The sequence below is a fragment of the Gopherus evgoodei genome, chromosome 2 (assembly GCF_007399415.2).
Source record: "Gopherus evgoodei ecotype Sinaloan lineage chromosome 2, rGopEvg1_v1.p, whole genome shotgun sequence".
Lineage (NCBI taxonomy): Eukaryota > Metazoa > Chordata > Testudines > Testudinidae > Gopherus > Gopherus evgoodei.
The window spans coordinates 37,040,244-37,059,265 of NC_044323.1; the positions used below are offsets into that span (position 1 = coordinate 37,040,244).

The following is a 19,022-nucleotide window of genomic DNA, read 5'->3' on the forward strand; positions in this document are numbered from 1 at the left end:
CCTGATCAGCAGAACTGCCAGTGAGTGGGAGGCGTTGGGTGGGGGGGAAGCTGATGGGGGGCTGCTGACATATTACTGCGGCTCTTTGGCAATGTACATTGGTAAATTCTGGCTGCTTCTCAGGTTCAGGTTGGCCACTCCTGCCCTAGGCCCCTTCTTCCCCAAGATGCATCTTCCTTCAAGTTTCACCGGATCTCTCACCAGTTATCCAAGCCTCTACCATCTCCAGAATGAATTACTTTCAATCTGGGACTACACATCAAGCCGAGCTGAACACTGTCTGAAACAGCATATTCTTTGTGTCTACTTAAAGGTACTTCTCTCAGGCAACATATTGTACTTGTGCTTCAGAGCTAAACTATTTTCTAAATAGCTTCCAGGTGTCACTCAAGTTGTTGGTTTATATTTATAAAGCCCCTTGTGGTTTGAATCATGTGCATTTTATAGACTACCTCTCTCTCCTTGTGTGGTAGCCATTTAACATTTGCTATTACCTAGAATACTGAAGTCAACAATCCCTAGACATTTTTGTTCAAGGGCTGGGAAGTTTTCATAGTGGAAAAAACATTCACTATATCATTTATTCCCTGTTTTGGTCCAACAGTCAGAAAGCCTGCTGACCATTAGAGCACAAAGTAAGGCCAACCTATTTACTCAGTTTTTCTGAAAAGAGAGCTGAGTGGAGAAGTCTAAGTTTTTGTTTGTTAGGTAGGATATTAATGACAATACTACATCAATCTGAATTTTTTATTCCATATTTTAAAGACTGAACTGTTCATGTGCCCAGGTTTCAGCACAGATGCATTACTTAGAAGTCTAGATAAAGTCTTACATTTACACTGAAATGAACAGATGGGAAAACTTTAGGTACACAAAAAGGTAGCTTAAGCATTAGTAGCTCTTTTTTAGATGTGATAAATAAGGCACCTGTAAGTTTAAAGATTCTGTTGTGGCTTTAAGAACCAGAGTCTCACTTTGAGGCACTGACCTATGGAGACCCAAGCATTAAGAAATGCACCAGTGGCCCAGAGGGAGAAGTGGCACCTACACTACATTTTGACATGCAGGTGATTCAGACTCAATTCACCAGGCAGGGCAGAACTGGGATAGTGCCACCTTCACACCATTTTTGAAATATCTTTCATTATTGGTAGTACAAACACTGCACTGGTCCTTGAGTGCAAGGACTGAATTTATGCCTTCCAAGGCCAGCCATTACCTGACCTTATGTGATCTGCCCTGGAGCTAGTTTCTATCCTTTTCAGCCCAAAATTAAAACATTTTTAAAAGGTTAAGGGTCCACACTCAGTAGACCCTTCTCTGCCCTATTTCACTTCCTTTCCACTACTCAGGTGATGCAAAGGAAGCAGAAATCATTCATGTCAACAGCAGTGATTTCCCAGGGATGAGGCACATGTCTCGGTGTCAGGAAATACATCACTGACCAATAACACAGAGCCTTAGTGTAGGAAAAGCAATAATTTCACAAACAAAGCTACATATGCAAAAACACAGCATTGATCTATAGCTATACAGTTTACAAGGAACACTATCAACTTGAGATACAGTCCATTTTTAAAACAGTTAGAAGTAGCTTCAGATATTATAATCAGATACTTTAGAAATGAATGGTTTTACAATCACATTTTCCATCTCTTTTGTTTAAGAGGTTATCACAGAATCATAGACGATTGGGGTTGGAAGAGACCTCAGGAGGTTATCTCCCTATTGCAGTGTGAAACGCTCAGGTTTTCTATTATCTGTATAAATCAAACTGAAAAAAGAAAAAGTGACTTCTCTATTTGTTACAGTAGCCTTAGGTACTACTAGGAATAATAGCAGGTAAAAATTTATATTAGAGTGTGATGTAACTTGGTGTCCTTTTGAATACTGAAGGAATTTGCTACTGCATAGGTACAAACTTGCACTATGAAATATTTGAATATCTCATTCAATTTCCCTCCCCATCCCCCGAATTTAGCAAAGCATGTGCTGCTCGTTATTTACATGTCAAATTTCATTTTTCATAATTTGAGTTAGACTTCACTTAAAAAAAAGTGTTAATTCTCTAAGAGAGGAAGTGTGTTTGCACACATTGCCTCCCGCCTCGATGCCCCCAAAAAGAAAACAAGTAAAATTTCAACCTAAAAGTGAATGGTTTGAAAACTATAAAAAAGAGATGAGGAAAAAAAGAAAGGAGACAGAGGAGACACTGTATCTACAACCACTGTAATACCGAAGATTACATTCATTTTATAATTTCATGATCACAACACTAAAACTTGATCCTGATCAATAGGCATAAAAGTCTCATTCCATCAATTTAAAACATGCAGGTAGACTGCTGGGCCTGCACAGGGATGTCTACATTGGAGCTGGAAGCAAATCTACAAGCCCAGATAGACAGACTTCCGTTAGCATGCAAAAAACAGCTGTGTAGACATTACAGCAGGAGTGAAGGCTCAGGCTAGCCAACCAGGCTTCAGCCCTCCCTACCCCAACTCCAAGCTCAGGTGGCTAGTGCAAACCTTCACTAGTGCTGCGACATCCATGTAACTATTTTAGAGTGCTAGTGTGAGCCCCACAAACTAAGTCTGTCTTTCCAGCTGGAAGACTAACTCCCAGCTGCAGTGTAGACATATGCCATAGAGCCCCACTGATGTCAATAAGACTCTATGCGGCTCCAGCCAGCCATTAAATGTTGCAAATTGCAAGATCTGCACCAAAGTCTTTATTATTATTTCCCATTACACTCACAATACTGTGCAGGTGTTTTCTTTTGGGTTTGTTTTTATTATAAAGGCTTTAGTGTTGCTGTTTTTCTTTTACTACCTAAGGAAACATACACACTATCCAGCTTATATGCAGTTCTACAACAAACATTTGAGGCATATATAATAGGAGCTTGGCACTCATGTTTTTCCTTACTGAAGTTATTCCCTCCAAAGTTTTATTATGAATAAGGGCTAGAGCCCTGACCATGTTATGGAGGCATTTGAAATAAGGAAACTAATACCACGGTATTCCTTTAATTCTTAATAAATATTATGAAGACTGGATAATCATGCTGGTGAACATTTGCCTATAAATACAATAATGGGAGAACAGACCCTTTTAGAACTAACAAAACAGTAGTACAGACAATTAAAATCCTTAAGTCACTAAGGCCGATAAGACAATTTTCACCTGCTTTCTTGTTCAACTTTGTTATTTCAGATATCTGAGAAGTCTTAATGAATTATATAAAACATGGATAACTTAGTTAAGACTCTGAATGCTTTTTAACATTGTATCGATCAATGTTTTTGAACTTTTCATAGCAGGGCTCAAATACCCCAGTCAGGACTGGCACCTCATTCTACTTGGCACCACAAAAAGCACAAAGATATGGCCCCTGCTTCAAAAAGCTTACAATCTAATATTTTAAGTGACAGACAAGGAGAGGAAAAGATAAAAACTGTACTTGCCTGTAACATAAAAATGTGCAATTTTAAAATTAATAGACAAAATAAGTGCCAGTTACCTCCATCTGCCCATCAACTACACAATTACATGATTTCTTAAAAGTGTCATGGCAGAAAGAAAAACTTCAGTGCACAGAAACAATGAAATCTAGTCTCCCACCAAATCAGATTTACTTGCCTTATTAGTATTAACGGCAATTAACCATGTAAAGCAACTGTGCATCAGTGGGAGAACATATGCCTAGATTTTCATGCTCTTAAACGCTAGTTATTATTTTAAAGGAAAGAGGCAGCAGGACACAAATAATTGAAGATCTGTTCAATATAATACAGGCAGTTTTATTCTGATTTTTTTTCTAGACAGATATGCAAGCGGAGGAACTACTTTTGACCATTACACTTGCAAATTTAAGGGTTTGCTTTCATAACACACCTTCTTATACTACAGCTATGTCCGAATACCTGGTTAAGACAAAGTTCCCATTTTCGGAATGGACCTTAACTGTATTCCATAACATGGCCAGAGCTTTAGCCTAGTTATGAAACCGTGTTAAGATCTAGCCTACACTACAATACTACAAATTGGAATAATACTGTAACCAGGTCACAGATCAGCTGTGTTGGAATTGTAGCACAGACAGGCCCTTTGTTAGTTGAAAACTGAGGTGGGGGTTGGGGAGATGACAGACTGAGGAGTTTGGTCTCAGAGGTTGTCAATTTAACTACAGAATAGATATAAAATGGTCAAGATCAGTGCCAGCTTTCCAAAACTGCCCTAGCACACATATTTTACTCCTGATCTGGAGGGCTCACTTCTAGTGGCTGAAATGATAGTTCACTCCCTGACAATACTTTGCCTCTGCTGAGGGAACCAATAAAGACGCCAATCAGAGCCAAACATGATCCTTCTGATTTTAAAAGCACCCAAAAAGGTAAATCAATTTGATCTGATTACTGTCTAATTTCCTCCAAAAAAATTTTTTTTTCCAAAGAGTTACATATAACTTAGTTGTGTGCTTAAAAAATAAAACAAAAAACCCACACTTTTGTTCTGGTAACAGAAGGATTATCTGAATCCTTCAATTTCATCTTGCAACATTTGAAGCATAAGAAGGAGAGAAAATTCTCTTATTAAAAACCATTTTTGGACAGAACTGGGGTATGAAATTTAATCTCAGACTTATAGGGACACTATCAACTTTCACAAACACACTAACTCTTATAGACAATACTTTTTAAAACTATTCCTGTTTCAACACCCAACACTGCTGTAAAATATTAGAGAATAAATGTTCTTTTTGTTTACTTGGTGAACTTTGCAAGACGTTTAGTATGCAGTTAATCAGTTTCCCCTAATTGTGTGGGTCTTTTACACAATACAAGCGAGGAAAAGGTGACAACTTTGGAAAGCGGTTGTAAAACCACAAAAATGGCCAGGGATACTTAAGTGCAGATGTAATACCTGAAGCTAGTTTAACTTTTTTCAAAAAACTGTATTTCAAACTGATGGTGTCCAATTAACATGGAATTATAATAGAAAGTTCAAGAAATAATGCTGAATAACATCGCTACTAAGCAATTTTGTAGTATTATTTAATAAACAAAGAACCTACCACTCTGGCTGCTCTTTCCTGAGATTCACACTTCCTGCAAAACCAAGGTCCAGTAGGTACTTGAACAATTCCATAGCAAGCTGTTTCAGACAAGATAATATATTTTAGCAACCATAATACAGTACTACAATACAGTAATACTTTGTCTGTTATAACTTTTCATCAGCAGAGCTTGAAGCATTTTACAGAAGGGGTAAGTCTACTTTTGTGTGTAAAACACGTTATGCCCGACACACTGTCAGAACTACCTCTCAAGCTAGTGGTCAAGTACAAGCTACTTGACCTTTAAGTTTATGCAAAATAATTGTTTTGATTAAGTAAAACAAACTACAGCATACCTTACATTATAGAAAAAATGAAAAATTGTTCAAATATAATAGATGTTTTACATGTAATATGCTTTGCTATTTGATTTAGGATAAAAAGACAGCTTTACAATAACAAATCTGTCATTTGTAGTAAGTTTTAATATTTTTGAGAGAAAAGGTAATCATGCTAAAATAGAACATAGCTGGGGAAAAACTGTCACAAAAACCCAACATTTTAATTTCAATAAGATGACTTTTCCTGCACTCGCGTATTGCAGCAAGCATAAGGTATTCTGAAGACTAAATGTAGAAATAATATTTTGTCTGAAAAGGCAAGTGGAGCTACAAATATGACAAATCTGAACTGAAGAATATCAAAACTGGATTGAAAGCCACAAGACATTCTAAGGCTCCAATCCCTGAAACATTATATTTATAAATTACTTGCACACATAAGTAGTCCAACCAAGTTCAGAGTAAACTCTTGGGGGAAAGACCATTATAGTCCTGAATCTGAAAGCAGTTCTGCACATGTGGATCCCTATTCCCATATGCAGGGTTTACTGCATTCAGAGGGGCTCCATGTAGGTATAAAAGTCTGCCTGTCCAGATCACCTTACAGAACTGGGGTCTGTGTGTGTATGGTGTATAACAAAAACAGGGTCCTATAATAGGACCTGTTTATAGTTCAGATTTTAAATATGCAGAACAGGAAACTTAAAGTAATGGTTCTCATAGCACTATTAATTGTGTCCTCTTGGAACCTCAAGGACAGATGTGTGTATTTTGTATACTTTCATATATGCAACAAAGTCAAATTATGTTTTCCACAGGAGCAATAATTTTGCATTTGACTTTTAACATTTAAGATCTCCAAGGCTGCATGAACCCAGTGGTTTGCATTTTACTTTAAATGCCAGATTTTTTTAAATTCTAAATATGCAGTAAAGTAAAAAGTAATGACTAAAAAGTCAACTGACAAGTTAACTGCAAACAACAAAGGGGAGGAGTGGAGGGGGAATTACGAACTAGTGAAGTACTCTGAACACTTTGAGCATTACACTTTAACTTGGAGGGGAAAAACAGTACATGCAATATAAAACACTGTCTTCTGATACACAAAACATCAAATTAGCATCCCTCAAAAAAACAAAACTCCAACCACTCTACTGCATAAATCTATCCATACTCAGGTAATGATTAATCAATTATCAAATTGTCATCTGCACTATTCAAGCATTAAAAACTAAAACATATTGGTCATCCCTTTCTTGATTTGTATATGCTAAAATTCTGTAATATAGACATAATAAAGAGGAAACATTTTGCTTTATTGTCCTACCATAAACTAATATTGGCAAAGACAAGCACAGAGAGATACTCCCGCAAGTAAAGAAATTCAGCATTGTGACTTGTTTCCATAGCCGAACAAATATACACTACAATGTTTGAAGTTTCAAAATATCATCAGAAGCAGTACAGCAGATCTGACAACCTTCCTGTTGAAGCCCTGTCTCAGCATGTACAATTGGAAACTGCCAATAGACAGTGCAGAGGCATATAGCATATAGTATAAGGAAGTGAATGATAGGGACAATTCAGGGACAAGGTTTGGCAAGTCAGGCCCAGATCCATCACAGTTAGGCAGAGTCTAAAGTGGCATATCTTACATTTCAAATTAGCAAAGATATATTTGCATCTGGATCTTGAACATCACTTCTGTGCATTAACAAATTAAAAGATTGTTTATTGTTCGATACATGACTTCCTTATGCTTAGATTTTTGTTACTGCTAGACAAAGTTTCTTCAAGATTGTTAGGAGCACTTATCTTCTTAGAGGATTAAATCATTGGCAAGGTTTAAAGAAGCTTTTTTTGAACTTGACAAGAAAAACAAGTATCTGAGAAGTCTGATAAGAAAAAATTATGCTTGGATTTCAGAGATACCCATATAATTTTAAATCAAACTTCCCAAAAAAGGAAATGTTTAATTCTTAGACTAATAAGTAGTATGAAAATATTCAACCCCAAAAGGGTATTTGGACAGTTATAATCACCTTTGAAAAAAGTCTGTTATAATGGAAGTGCCTCCTCCTCTACCCTTTCCACAATGTCAACTGTCAAGATGTGCACCATTTTTATTAACATACACTCAAAATATACTACATCTGTAATACAATAGATCTAAGTCACTAATTCTTCCTTTTTGCAACCACCACAATAGTGTTTAACCTCAAAAACTTCCTTCCATGTTTGGATTTGAATAACCATGGTTGCAATACAGTTATATCCAACTTCAGAGTCCCTGTCTATATTAAGGGAATTTTCTAAAACTTTTCCCATATTGCTAACACTAGTTTAGCTCCATGGGCAATAGAGATGTTGAGAATCAACATAGAAGGGCTGCTACCACCTTTTTAAACACTATCATATGATCCCACTGAGAGCACCATATTTAAAGAACCTAAGACTCCCAAGGTTACCAACACTTATAAAGCTGAACTGGTGTTAGCAAAGGTAGGATACATAATTTTTTTTTTCATTTATTCAGTTTAGCATAAGTGACTGCCTACTCCTTCTGAAAACAAATATTATTATGTTCTGGTCATTCTTTTCTTATTCTAAACAACATCAAAACAAAAACTCAAAATCCTGATGTAAGCATGACTACAGATAAACTGGGATACCTTTCAACATCAATTTCACTCTGAAGACAGGGCGACTCTGAATCAAAAACAGACTCATTACATAAGCTGCTTTTCAGCCTCCATTCACCTCATGATACCAAGTTCTCTACAAGGTGCAATTTCATTCCTTTGCAGTTCTATCTAACTTGCCCCTGCTTTCATTTTATGAACTGGGAAATAAGTTTCACAAATACAAGGTATATCTAACCCAATGTAACAAACAATTTCAGATATTCAGATTAATGATCCAGATATAAGACTCCAGCTTCTCCACTATTCTGACTTGTTGAACATATTAAAAAAAAACATCAGAGGACAGAGAGTTCATTTTAGATGCAGTCTGCTTGCTGCTGGTGGAAAGAGAAACTACTAACTGCCATTAGTTCCTTATTTCTGCCCTTCATTTAGCAATTATGACCATTTTGTTCCTTTTCTAGTCAGGTGAAAATAACAATCCACTCTCCCCCACCTCACAAAAAAAAGGCAATGCAATGACAGCAGCAAAGTAATCACACATATACACTGTGCACTATGGCCTCTGAGCTGGACAACAACCAATCTCTTTCTCCACTAATCCAAGCAAATCCAACTCCAGTGAGTAATACCAGCCCCTCCGCCATCAAAACCACCACAACAGGAAGTCTCCACATCTACCAGATACTATCAGCCAAATGACATTTAGGGAAGGAGCAACAAGATGGCGAGGCAATATATTTTATTGGACCAACTTCTGTTGTTGAGAGACAAGCATCTGAGCTTACACAGAGCTCTTCTTCAAGGAAAGGAGCTCTGTGTAAGCTTGCGAGCTTGTCTCTTTCTCGAAGAGGTAGTGGTCCACTAAAAGATATTACTTGACCCCTTTTATCTCTCTAATATCCCGGAACCAACAGAGCTACAACACTGCAAACTTTCAGGGAAGGAAGCAAGAAGAGGAGGCAATCATGTCTCCCTTTGCAGACGCCTCCCAGCCTCCCCTGTCCGGGTTTCCCTCAGACAGGTGTCTAATTTCGGGGACAGGAAATGGGGATGGTCCCTGGGGCGGGCCAGGGCAGCTGATGCGGCAGGAGCACGTATTCGGGGAACAGGAGGGCGCCGTTGTGGAAGGAAGAGGTGCAGGTTGTGTTAGGCGGGGATGGATGTGCCGTGAAAGCAGAGGGCTGGTTTCAGAAAGAAATGGTAAAAGAAACCGGGGTTGAGAGGGAGGTTTGAGGGGAGGGCAGGGCAGGGCAGGGCAGGAAGGGGTGCAGGGCACAGGGTGTGCGGCAGAGGAGGGTCTCAGGAGAGCGAGAGGTAGCCAGAGGCAGGAGACTATCTACAGGCCGGGCACTCACTCACCTTGATGCACTGCGACACTGCAGCCGTGCCCGTCGCAGTAAACCAGCGGGTTCTCGGCCCAGCCCCTCTCGTCGGAGCACACGCAGCAGCCGCCGATCATCTCCTTCATGCTATTGGAGAACTCGCCCTCCAGTGACACAGGCAGCAGCAGGGGCTCGCTGGAGACCATCTAAGGGTTAAAAACACCGTCAACACCGCACACTGCAGCGCCCCTGCCTCTTTCCCTCCCCCGGCCGGGGCTCCCCCTCAGGCACTCAGCCGCCGCCGCCGCCGCAGCAGCAGTGATTTGGGACGCATGTCCGCGGGCTGAGTCTCTCCTCGCCCCCACCCGGGCTGTATCAGTCAGTCACGAACGCACACAGAGGCAGCACACTGAGGAAGACAGCAGTCTACAGGCAGACAGGCAATCCAGCAAGGGCCGCGCGCAGGCGCGCTGTACCTCCCTATGGAGAAGGCCTGGGTCCGGGCTACCTCGCGGTGCCTCATGGGCCGCCAGCGGAACGTGAGCAACGGCGGAGTTCCGACCCTCCAACGGTTCTAACCAATACCCAGACAAAGCGTGCGCGAGGCAGAGGCCGGCTCAGGGAAGGGTGGGCCGCCCCCCTCGTCTGCGCGTGTGTGAGAGGGAGCGAGCGCGCGGGAGCCGGAAGACTCCAGTGTCTCTGCCACCTGATGTGCGAGCTTCCCGGGCTAGGCTGCGTGGGGGCGCTGCTCCAGCACAGAGAGCGGCAGCTGGGGTCTGCCTGGGCCCCTGAGGGACACCCTCCCCCGCCCAGGTAGCCAGCCCCTCACCGTTGGAGCAAGGGCCCAACACACCACCTCCTGGCACGCCTGAGTAGGGTGTTATCTGTGCAATGACCTGTGTGTAGCCGCAGGCCAGCCTCCTTGCAGGCATGTGGAGTTTTTCAGACCTGCCTATAAAGGCTCATACGGGTGGGGCCGTGGCTCACCGGAGCCGTTTTACCTGTCCCTTGCTGTGACTGCTGCACTAATACATTCCCGCTCCACGCCCAACCCCCCAAATCTTGTTACTATCTTGTTGCTGTCCTCAGTATGACTGCAGGAGTCATTCCTACTGGTACCCCTTCCACCCCCATCCACACACTCTGTGCTCTCTTGTTTCCCCTTTAGTGTGACTAATGAACTAATACATGATAATATAAAGAATAAATTATCGTTATTAATTCTGATCGTTCGCCCCCCCAAAAAACTTCTGTAATGTGGCTGCACCCTAGGTTGGCAGTTAGTGCCACATTGTGAAAGTGATGTTGAACAGAAGCTGTGACAGATGCCAGACACTATAGGCCCTACACAAAAACAGTTCTTGAGCAGAACTCTTCTCTAAATTTACTTAAAGGTAGTTTATTCTTTGCCAGATTTGTTTTGTTTTTAATGTAAATTCATTTGCTGTCTCTCTCAAAAAGCAGAGAGAAACTGTGGGGGAGGGGTGGTTGAGGTGATCAGCAGAGAGGAAAATCTCAGGCTTTTCAATTCTCCATTGTAAGCAGGTATGGCTGTAGCAGAAGGAACTAATTGTGGTGGTTGACAGTGTAGAGAGATTAAACACAGCCTTGCAAAATTCTGCTCCCTCACTTGCCCTAGGGCCAGTAATAATTTTCTTTCTTTTTTTCCCAGTAAAATATCACTAATTTATTTTCATTGTTATGCTAAAGGGTAGGCAAGCAGAATTTGTACATTGGCCTGGTAAATTTTCGTGATGATTTTGTAAGGCTGCCTTAGTAACATTTTGGAGTTTATTTAAATAAATATTATTGAATTATATGTATTGTTCAAAGTGTTGTTACCAGTACGCAGAAATTGTGGGGTTGGATGCATTTTATAAATGGCTAAATAAATAATAAAACCTCTGCACATATGCATGGTTTGTGAAGAGCTGCTGTGTGGAAGGGGAGGAGGGATGTGCACAACTCTCTAGCCCCTTGGGATATCTGAGTATGCAATGCAGTTTGTGCGCAGGATATTTTAGATCAGGCTCTTTCTCTCCTACAAAGTTTTAAATGAAATTATTTAGATAGAGGAGGAAGAACTCGGGGGAGGGGAAAAGGAGTGGTGAAGGTCATTTCCTACATAGATAGGCACTAGCTAAACATTTTGATTAACATAACAGGACTATTTAAATCTGTAATCTGAAAATTCCTTCAAAAGCATATATAGTAATATATAGAGATTAGAATTTTGTTCTCAAAAAGAGGATGCCATAAAATATTGGGAATTTAATATAGTTCAGCTTGTGTAAAATCACCCAGTATCTTCCCTTTAAAACAAAAGAACTATAACAACAGTTAGAATAAAAGTTAGAATGTAGAACTGATTACATGACATGATGGCAAGACAATTTTGATTGCTTTTTGGGCTCATAAAATAATCTGAAAATTGCAGGTGCACACCAGCTACTTTGTTTGTGAATAAAGGAATTAATATCCTGAAGTTCTAAAAACCCACAAATTATTTGAAGCTGAGAGATACAGTGTCTCAGGCCCTCTTCATTCCTTTCAGGACAATGACATCTAATTTAAACCGCGTCCCCGATCATTTTGTTAAGCCTGACAAGAATAAAATAATGGTATAAAAGCAAATTTTTCTTAATGTCCCTGATTGGTAATATTAGAAAATAAATATCTATGTCTTTTTATGATAATATAGTGAACATACTATGGTTTTGGGAATTAACATATCCATGCTTGAAAAACTTATATTCCAACTAAAAATTAGAAACAATGTTTTCTCCTAGTTTGTTAGCAATTTGGAAAGTTTTCCTAACAAGGTAACTGTATTTTAAGATACTAATTTTGTAATTTATTCTTTTAAAAATAAGTGTTACAATCCATAGATCTTTCTCCATGTAGTATTAGTTATCTTAAGATTTGGCCCTTTATAAAACTGAAAGCTGTCACAAAAGAAAATCATAATGCAACAACTGTCAAAGATTTCACCAAGAAGATATTTTGTAAATATACTTTGAAATGTGTGAAATTTTATCTATCTATACAGTACATTAACACAATGTAATGCCACTTCAGTACTGATCAATCTGAAAATTTCCTTTTGTAAAAATGCAGTCAAACTTTGATCTTCTAAATTATTTAATAAAAAATTGCTTATTTTTAATTGATTGTCATTTAGTTCCTTTGATGGAATGAACATTAAATAGGCTGAAAGAGACTCCATGATCAGTACCTTATGGCAGTGTGTAATATTTGATGGCAAAATTTAGATAACCTCTTGATAGTTCTGCAAAACAATCATTTGGAGGAGACCTTTGAAATGCAAAAGAGAAGAAATACATTACCACAAAATAAGTACTGCAAGTAGTGTGCCTTTAACAAGCTATGGGATCAGCAAGTAAAATCTCGTAACATATATTTTTTATGAGTCTAGTGATTAATAAGCACTGACATGATACATGGGGTGATTTTCTTTTGGAAAAATAAGTCAGTCCTTAAAATGATGTGTACACATATATGTGGGATTATAATAATTAAAAAGGAAAGTAATTAAATTAATATGAATTAATCATTTAAAATTTAACTTGTGTGCAAGGGGTAGATACAATTGTTTTACTAAGAGGTGTCTAGAACACATTAAATTTAACATAGTAACATTATGAGAAAATGAGTACAATATAAGATTATACATTTTTCTGTATTATTTTTATATTTTACGTTTCTCAAATAATTTGTTTATTTTTATCTCCAGAGGTGAATGGAAATTGTACTTACAAACTGGCAATTCTTTAAAAAAAAGTTTAAGATATTATTCAATAACATGTTAAACAGCTTCTTCAGTGATTAAATTTATTATTGTGCAGCACTCCAGACTTACTGACAAAATAAGAAAAGTACTCATATTTTTGATTACCAATTAGCAATTTCCTGTAACAGTTCTAAAATATAATTTTAAAACATTTTCTTTAAATCTTGCTAAACATTCTTAAGACATATAAAAACACATCCTGTGCTTGCTCAGTGAAAGAAGGGCCGTTGTTGTTTAATCATTTGACAGAAATACAGCATATTAAAAATTAAAGCAGGTGCAATATTCTGAAGATTCCTTAGATATAAAAATCTGAGGAATAGCACACAAAGCAAACAAATGCATTCATCCCATATGCTATTTTCAAAAATGAGCTAAATTGAGGAGTTCTGTTTCTGGACTTCTAGGTAGGAGAATTGTCTTCGTTATAAAAAGTAAGTCTTTCCTAGAAATTTTAGACTTATTTTTTCATTGACACTATATTCAAAGAGCTTTCATCTTTACCTGTGTGCAAAGGGATGTGATGTACAACAAAACACATGTAATTAAAAACAAGAATAATTACAATAACCTGACATTCAATAGGTAGGTTACTATTGTTCATATTTTTCTACTTAAAATACATCAGAAGTTTTGTTTGCCTTCTGTTTACATATGTTAACATCACAAATAGCCTTAATCAAAATAAATGTTAATCATGGCTATTTGCTTATTCCTAGGAAAGAAGCAGCAAAATGGTCACTCTACAATTGTAGAGAGTATATGACTCTTGAGTTCTGACCTTTGCACATAGTGTGTTTTAAATGGCAGATTGGCTTGGATCCAACCAATTTAGCTATGTTCAATTATGAGAGACATAGTATATATATGAAATCCATATTAAAAATATGTATCTAGTCTTTGCTGTATGTTTTCTTATAAGTTATACCACTAAAAAGTATAGTTTTCTATTTTCTTCAATACATTAATACCGATTATCAAACTAGTACATGTTATTCAATCAGTACATATTTTTTAATAATTCAGATGTTTTAATATGAATTCACCTCTTATCTAGTGGTTTGTATCTTATATAGTTATAGATTATACAAGTATAGGTAATAATATCTATGACTGTGTCTGATGTATGCTCTGAATATTATTCCTTCTCATTTATTGTGCTATTGCCATTTATGTGAACATAAGTATAGTTTTTAATGTTTTAGAATGGCAGTATTATTTCACTGTTCCTTTTAAACTACTGTTTAAAAGCATTAATGATATTGTTTTTAATTGCACTATCACCTTTGGAGACTTCTGGCAAATTCTATTTAACTAGCAGCAATGAATGAAATAGGTGGTTTTCAAGTACTGCTTCTGTTACTAATGTTGACATTTAAATGTTAATTCTAGTCTGAGATTTACTGTAAACATGAAGTAAGTGTTTTTCCTTGAATGAACAATCTTAAACCAAAATTCCAAATAAAGGAATGAACACAGAATCTTTTTATCGTGGTGCTTAGTTCCTGCTAAAAGATGTAACATTCCCAAAGTGATATAGGTTACATATTTTAATCTAGCAATTAATGTATAATTCTCTACATTAAAAGTGTATTTACATGTTAACCACATTGTTATGTGAATCAAGTCAAAATAATAATTACAGTATATTACAAAATATGTGAAATAAACTTCCAGCAAACCACACTGAATATTAATGCTGTGCTAATCCTTGAAAAGCTGGGTTAGCAAACTCTGGAATTTAGATATATGATTTAAATGCAATGCACAGCTTTTCTTTAGATAAGACTAATATCCACTGTTAAAGTTTGGGATTTTTTGTGATGTATTTATTAATATATTGGAATTTTTTAAAGAAGTACATTTACATAGTCATTCCTAAAACAAACCTTAAATTGTCTTTATGCCTGCATATCGGTGTAGAATTTCTTAAATTAGCATTTTTCTACTAAAGCAATATCTTATATTTTTATTTTTTGTGTTATGATTAGTAATGTAATTTTAATATCAAGGGTCACATTTCCTTTATTTCCACTTGAGTTATGTTTATATTATAATCAATACAAGAAATGACATGCTGAGTTTCTAATCAAGTGTCTGATATAAAACTATTTTAAGATGGATGTGTATAAATTAAATCCATATATGCAGTTTCAAGATAATGGGGTGGGAAAGGGAAAAGTCAGTTTTGTTATATACAAAAGCAACTTGGAGTAAATGAACCACATTCGTGGGCCGTATAAATGATATTAGCCCAGTTTACCAAGTACCATTTGGACAAAACAATGTTACTTTTTTATTTAAAGTGTTTTCTTCTCAGTAAGGGGCCATCACCTCCCAATCTCAAAAACACGCCCAATAATATGTTAATTAATTGTATTGTGTCCCTGAAATAGAGGTTGCCAAATGCAATAAAAAAGCCCATAGATCAATGAGCTATGTTCCCACTGCTAGTTGCTAAAAGTAATTTCAATTTTGAATTTGTAGATGTACACACATTTCTGCTATGGTTGGGGTTTTATCATTAAAAACTTTCTGATAACAAGTGTAACGTGATCACATAGGGTATATCTTGAGAAGCTTAACATTCCTAGCGAATTAAGCTCGCAAGCCTCAGATCACTTTTTGTCAATCTTAACATGGTACTTCAGAGTCGGAATGCGGGTAATTTTTATATCATGGCACTTCCCCAATTAAAAACAACAATAATGATCCCTTGTGAAAGAAGGACTATATTAAATACGTCAACATATTCCGTACAAGATAAGTACAATATAAAGAACATCGAAGAGTGGCCAGAATGATGTTCCCCTGACTATTTTAAATTTTTTCTTTCAACGAGATAATTTTGAATCCACAATATGCAATATAGATTAACTAAAACAATATGATCGCACGTAATTTCATTTTAAATTACATTTTCTCAAGTTATGTTCACATTCTGAAAATTACCAAACAGCATTTGAGAGTAAACACGTTTCAACTCAGAAAATAATCAGAGCTTTTAAATATTTTAAGCCAATTTAATTAGCATTTTTTCTTGTGAAACAGTATTTGCATCTTAAACCTTCAAATGATTTTAAGGACTTCTACCATCTAAATATAATTGTTCTTTTATTAAACGATTGCCTCCCACAAAAGACTGCAAGTTTACAAAGAGTGAAGGAAAACGAACAGCAAAAACAAGTTCTGGACATACTTTTAAACAACTTAAACGCGACTACAAAGTTAAACGCCCACATTTCCAAGCAGGGGAGAAAAGTCAGTTAACATCTAGCTGACAACAATTCCTATTTATAAACATCTGTTAACTTCTTCGTCTTGTAGTTAAAAACTTTGGTCAAATGTTAGTTTCGTGGTGGTGTGTATATGCAATATGGAATAAGACGTCAATTCTAATTTGCTAAAATAAAATTTCAAGCCCAGTGAAACAATTTACTGAAACCAATCGCTCTTTTTTTGTAGAAAGAATTTGTGCAAAACTACTTAAAGATTTATCCAGAAATTATCATTTTTCCTAATAAATATATGGGACCCCCACACTGCTTAATTTTTTTCACTAACACACAAAAATTATTTTTGCTTTAAATAATATCGCACTTGGAAATTTTCTTTCATATCAAGTTAGTTAACTGTTTTGATTTAATGTGGAGTGAAAAACTCAGGTCTGGATGGAGTGCTGAAATCATTTATTTCTAAACAAGTTTTTGAAAAACATTAAAGCAAAAGTATACTTTTCCTGAAAAGCACTAATTTTTATTTTTTTTAAACTGAACGAACACGCAGCTAGCATTTGAAGAAATTGCTTGCTTCATTGTGTTTATATTAAATGCAAAATAAGATAAATCTTAAATTTTTATAAATATAACATTCAAACGTGTTATTTTCAAAATTCTATGTGACTGTATTTATTATTCCAAATCCCGTGGTTCTGAAAGCTGCTTTTCTCCGAGTTTCTCTATGAAGTCCTGTTCTAAAATCCACTCACAAACGTTCTTTCTACATATAAATCCAGCCCTATGGTGAGGTTTTTACCTTTTGTGTACCATGTAAGTTACAGCCTCACTGGAGCATCCCTCAGTGAATAGCACTTTTAAATAATCCTCTCTACTTATTTACCAGTTGTCTTGTTGGAAACCCCTCAGTTGCTGAGTAGGATATAATACAAACTTGCGCCATAACCCAACTGTGTTTGGAGCTAACATAAAATGCTGTGCAGCGGGAGCTCGTCTCCTTCCCTCACTCTGGCAGGACAAGCCCAGCCAGCTGAAAACAGCGCGAAGAAGGCGGCCTGTGAACAATGGGAGCGGCTGGAGGAAAAGGAACCTAAATTACACTTCCTCTCGCTCACTGCAGCCCCTCTCGAGCCCGTCAGCCCGAGTCACTCATTCACTGCACCGTCTCCGGGCCGCCTACCCCGCTCGCACACTGCAGCAAGCGTCCCCAAGCCCGCCTGCTTGCATTTCCTGCCTCAACCGTTGTAGCCTGCCCCACTCGCTCACTGCAGCCCCTTTTCTCCCTCACTAACTGCTCTCTTCAGGAGCCCACCCCACTCCCAGGGTGCAGTGTCTTGCTAGTCAATCTCTCCATGATGGCCGTTAATGCTGCCTCCATGAGCCCACCCCACTCTCTGACTGTTAAACTGACTAGTATTTTCCCTTTGCTCGCCCTCTTTGTTACAGTCCTCTGCTTGCCCTCTTGACCAACGCACAAGCCTGTGCCCTCCTCTTGTTGAGGACACCCACAGAGTTACTCTATCAGCTGTTCACTCTCAATGTAAAGTGTTTTAAAAGAAGAGTGGGAGATTATTTAGCTGGCCTGCAGCCAACTGTTCTCCAGATCCTAGACTAGGTTCAGGGTTCCAATTATGCTGAGCTGAAAGGATCCTGCCAACTCCATTTGTTACACTGACCTTCCCCCAGCTGGCCTCAATACTGCCTATTTTCTCACATAGCATGAGCACTGCCAGCAGGAGAGGAGGAAACACTGCAGCGGGTGGGTTAAATGCAGTGCTTCCTTCTTCCCTTCAGGGGACAGTGCTGTACACCAGACTAGTCAACGTTGTTCTCCTCCCTGACTCCAAAATCCTTTCTTCCATGCTGCAGTAACTGGAAGGAGGAAGAGGAAAATGGGGGAAATCAAGAGAAAGGATACAAGGGAGAAGGGAAATAGAGGAGACATACCCTCTTCAAAACCGTCCATTTGGATGTTCTATATGGCCTTAATTTCTTTCTGAAAAGTTAACAGGCATTCACTGTAGCCTTCCCAAACCTGGTTATTTCACTCTTTCACTGCAGCCCGCCCGTTCCACTAAAACACTCCTTGCAGCTCGCCTCGAGGACCCTCCAGCTCCACTCATTCACTCAAATGCAGCCCTTTTGAAACGAGGTAGCCCTGTCTTCGCTGGAGCATTTTGATCTGTTTCCCCACTTGCTCAGTCCAGCTTGCCCAAGCCCATCGCCTCTCTCACCCAAAACAGCCTTACTGAACCAGCCTTTTCCTCTCTGCAGTCTCTTGCCGAACCTCGAGCGCCTTAGCTTTTCTGCTATAACTCCTTCCTCACAGTTAAAATCGTTAAGTGCTGCAGATATGACTCTTCTCTCAATTAAACATGGCTCCTGTTAAACTATTAATGTCCATTCTTCAAATTTTAATAGTCAACCTAGATCTAAGGATTTCTTTTTTTGGGGAGGGGGGATTAATTCCATGTAATTATGTTTTAATCAGCTTCTTTCTCACTTTAACTTTGTATATAGATCAAACGTTTCACACATTAATCGGAAAATGTACCTAGCCAACACTAATTATTTGAAGAGTTTATTACAGAAATGTAATAAGACA

The 19,022-nt window shown here is 37.9% G+C and overlaps 1 protein-coding gene across 4 annotated transcripts in view; it reads right to left on the reverse strand.

The window, feature by feature from the left end:
* The window catches only part of MLLT10 (MLLT10 histone lysine methyltransferase DOT1L cofactor), a 227,746-nt gene extending 216,475 nt beyond the window's left edge, over positions 1 to 11,271 (reverse strand). The window contains exons 1-3 of one of the 4 annotated variants that reach the window (XM_030550393.1): positions 9,851 to 11,271; positions 9,408 to 9,576; positions 5,078 to 5,157 (exon numbers count right to left, since the gene is read on the reverse strand). In XM_030550393.1, coding sequence (XP_030406253.1) covers positions 5,078 to 5,157; positions 9,408 to 9,576 — 249 coding nt within the window. In that variant the 5' untranslated portion in view covers positions 9,851 to 11,271. Of the gene's footprint in view, positions 1 to 5,077; positions 5,158 to 9,407; positions 9,577 to 9,765 lie in introns of all 4 variants that reach the window. The other 3 variants (XM_030550391.1, XM_030550394.1, XM_030550392.1) reach the window with 3 other exon arrangements.
* Between the last annotated feature and the right edge of the window lie 7,751 nt (positions 11,272 to 19,022).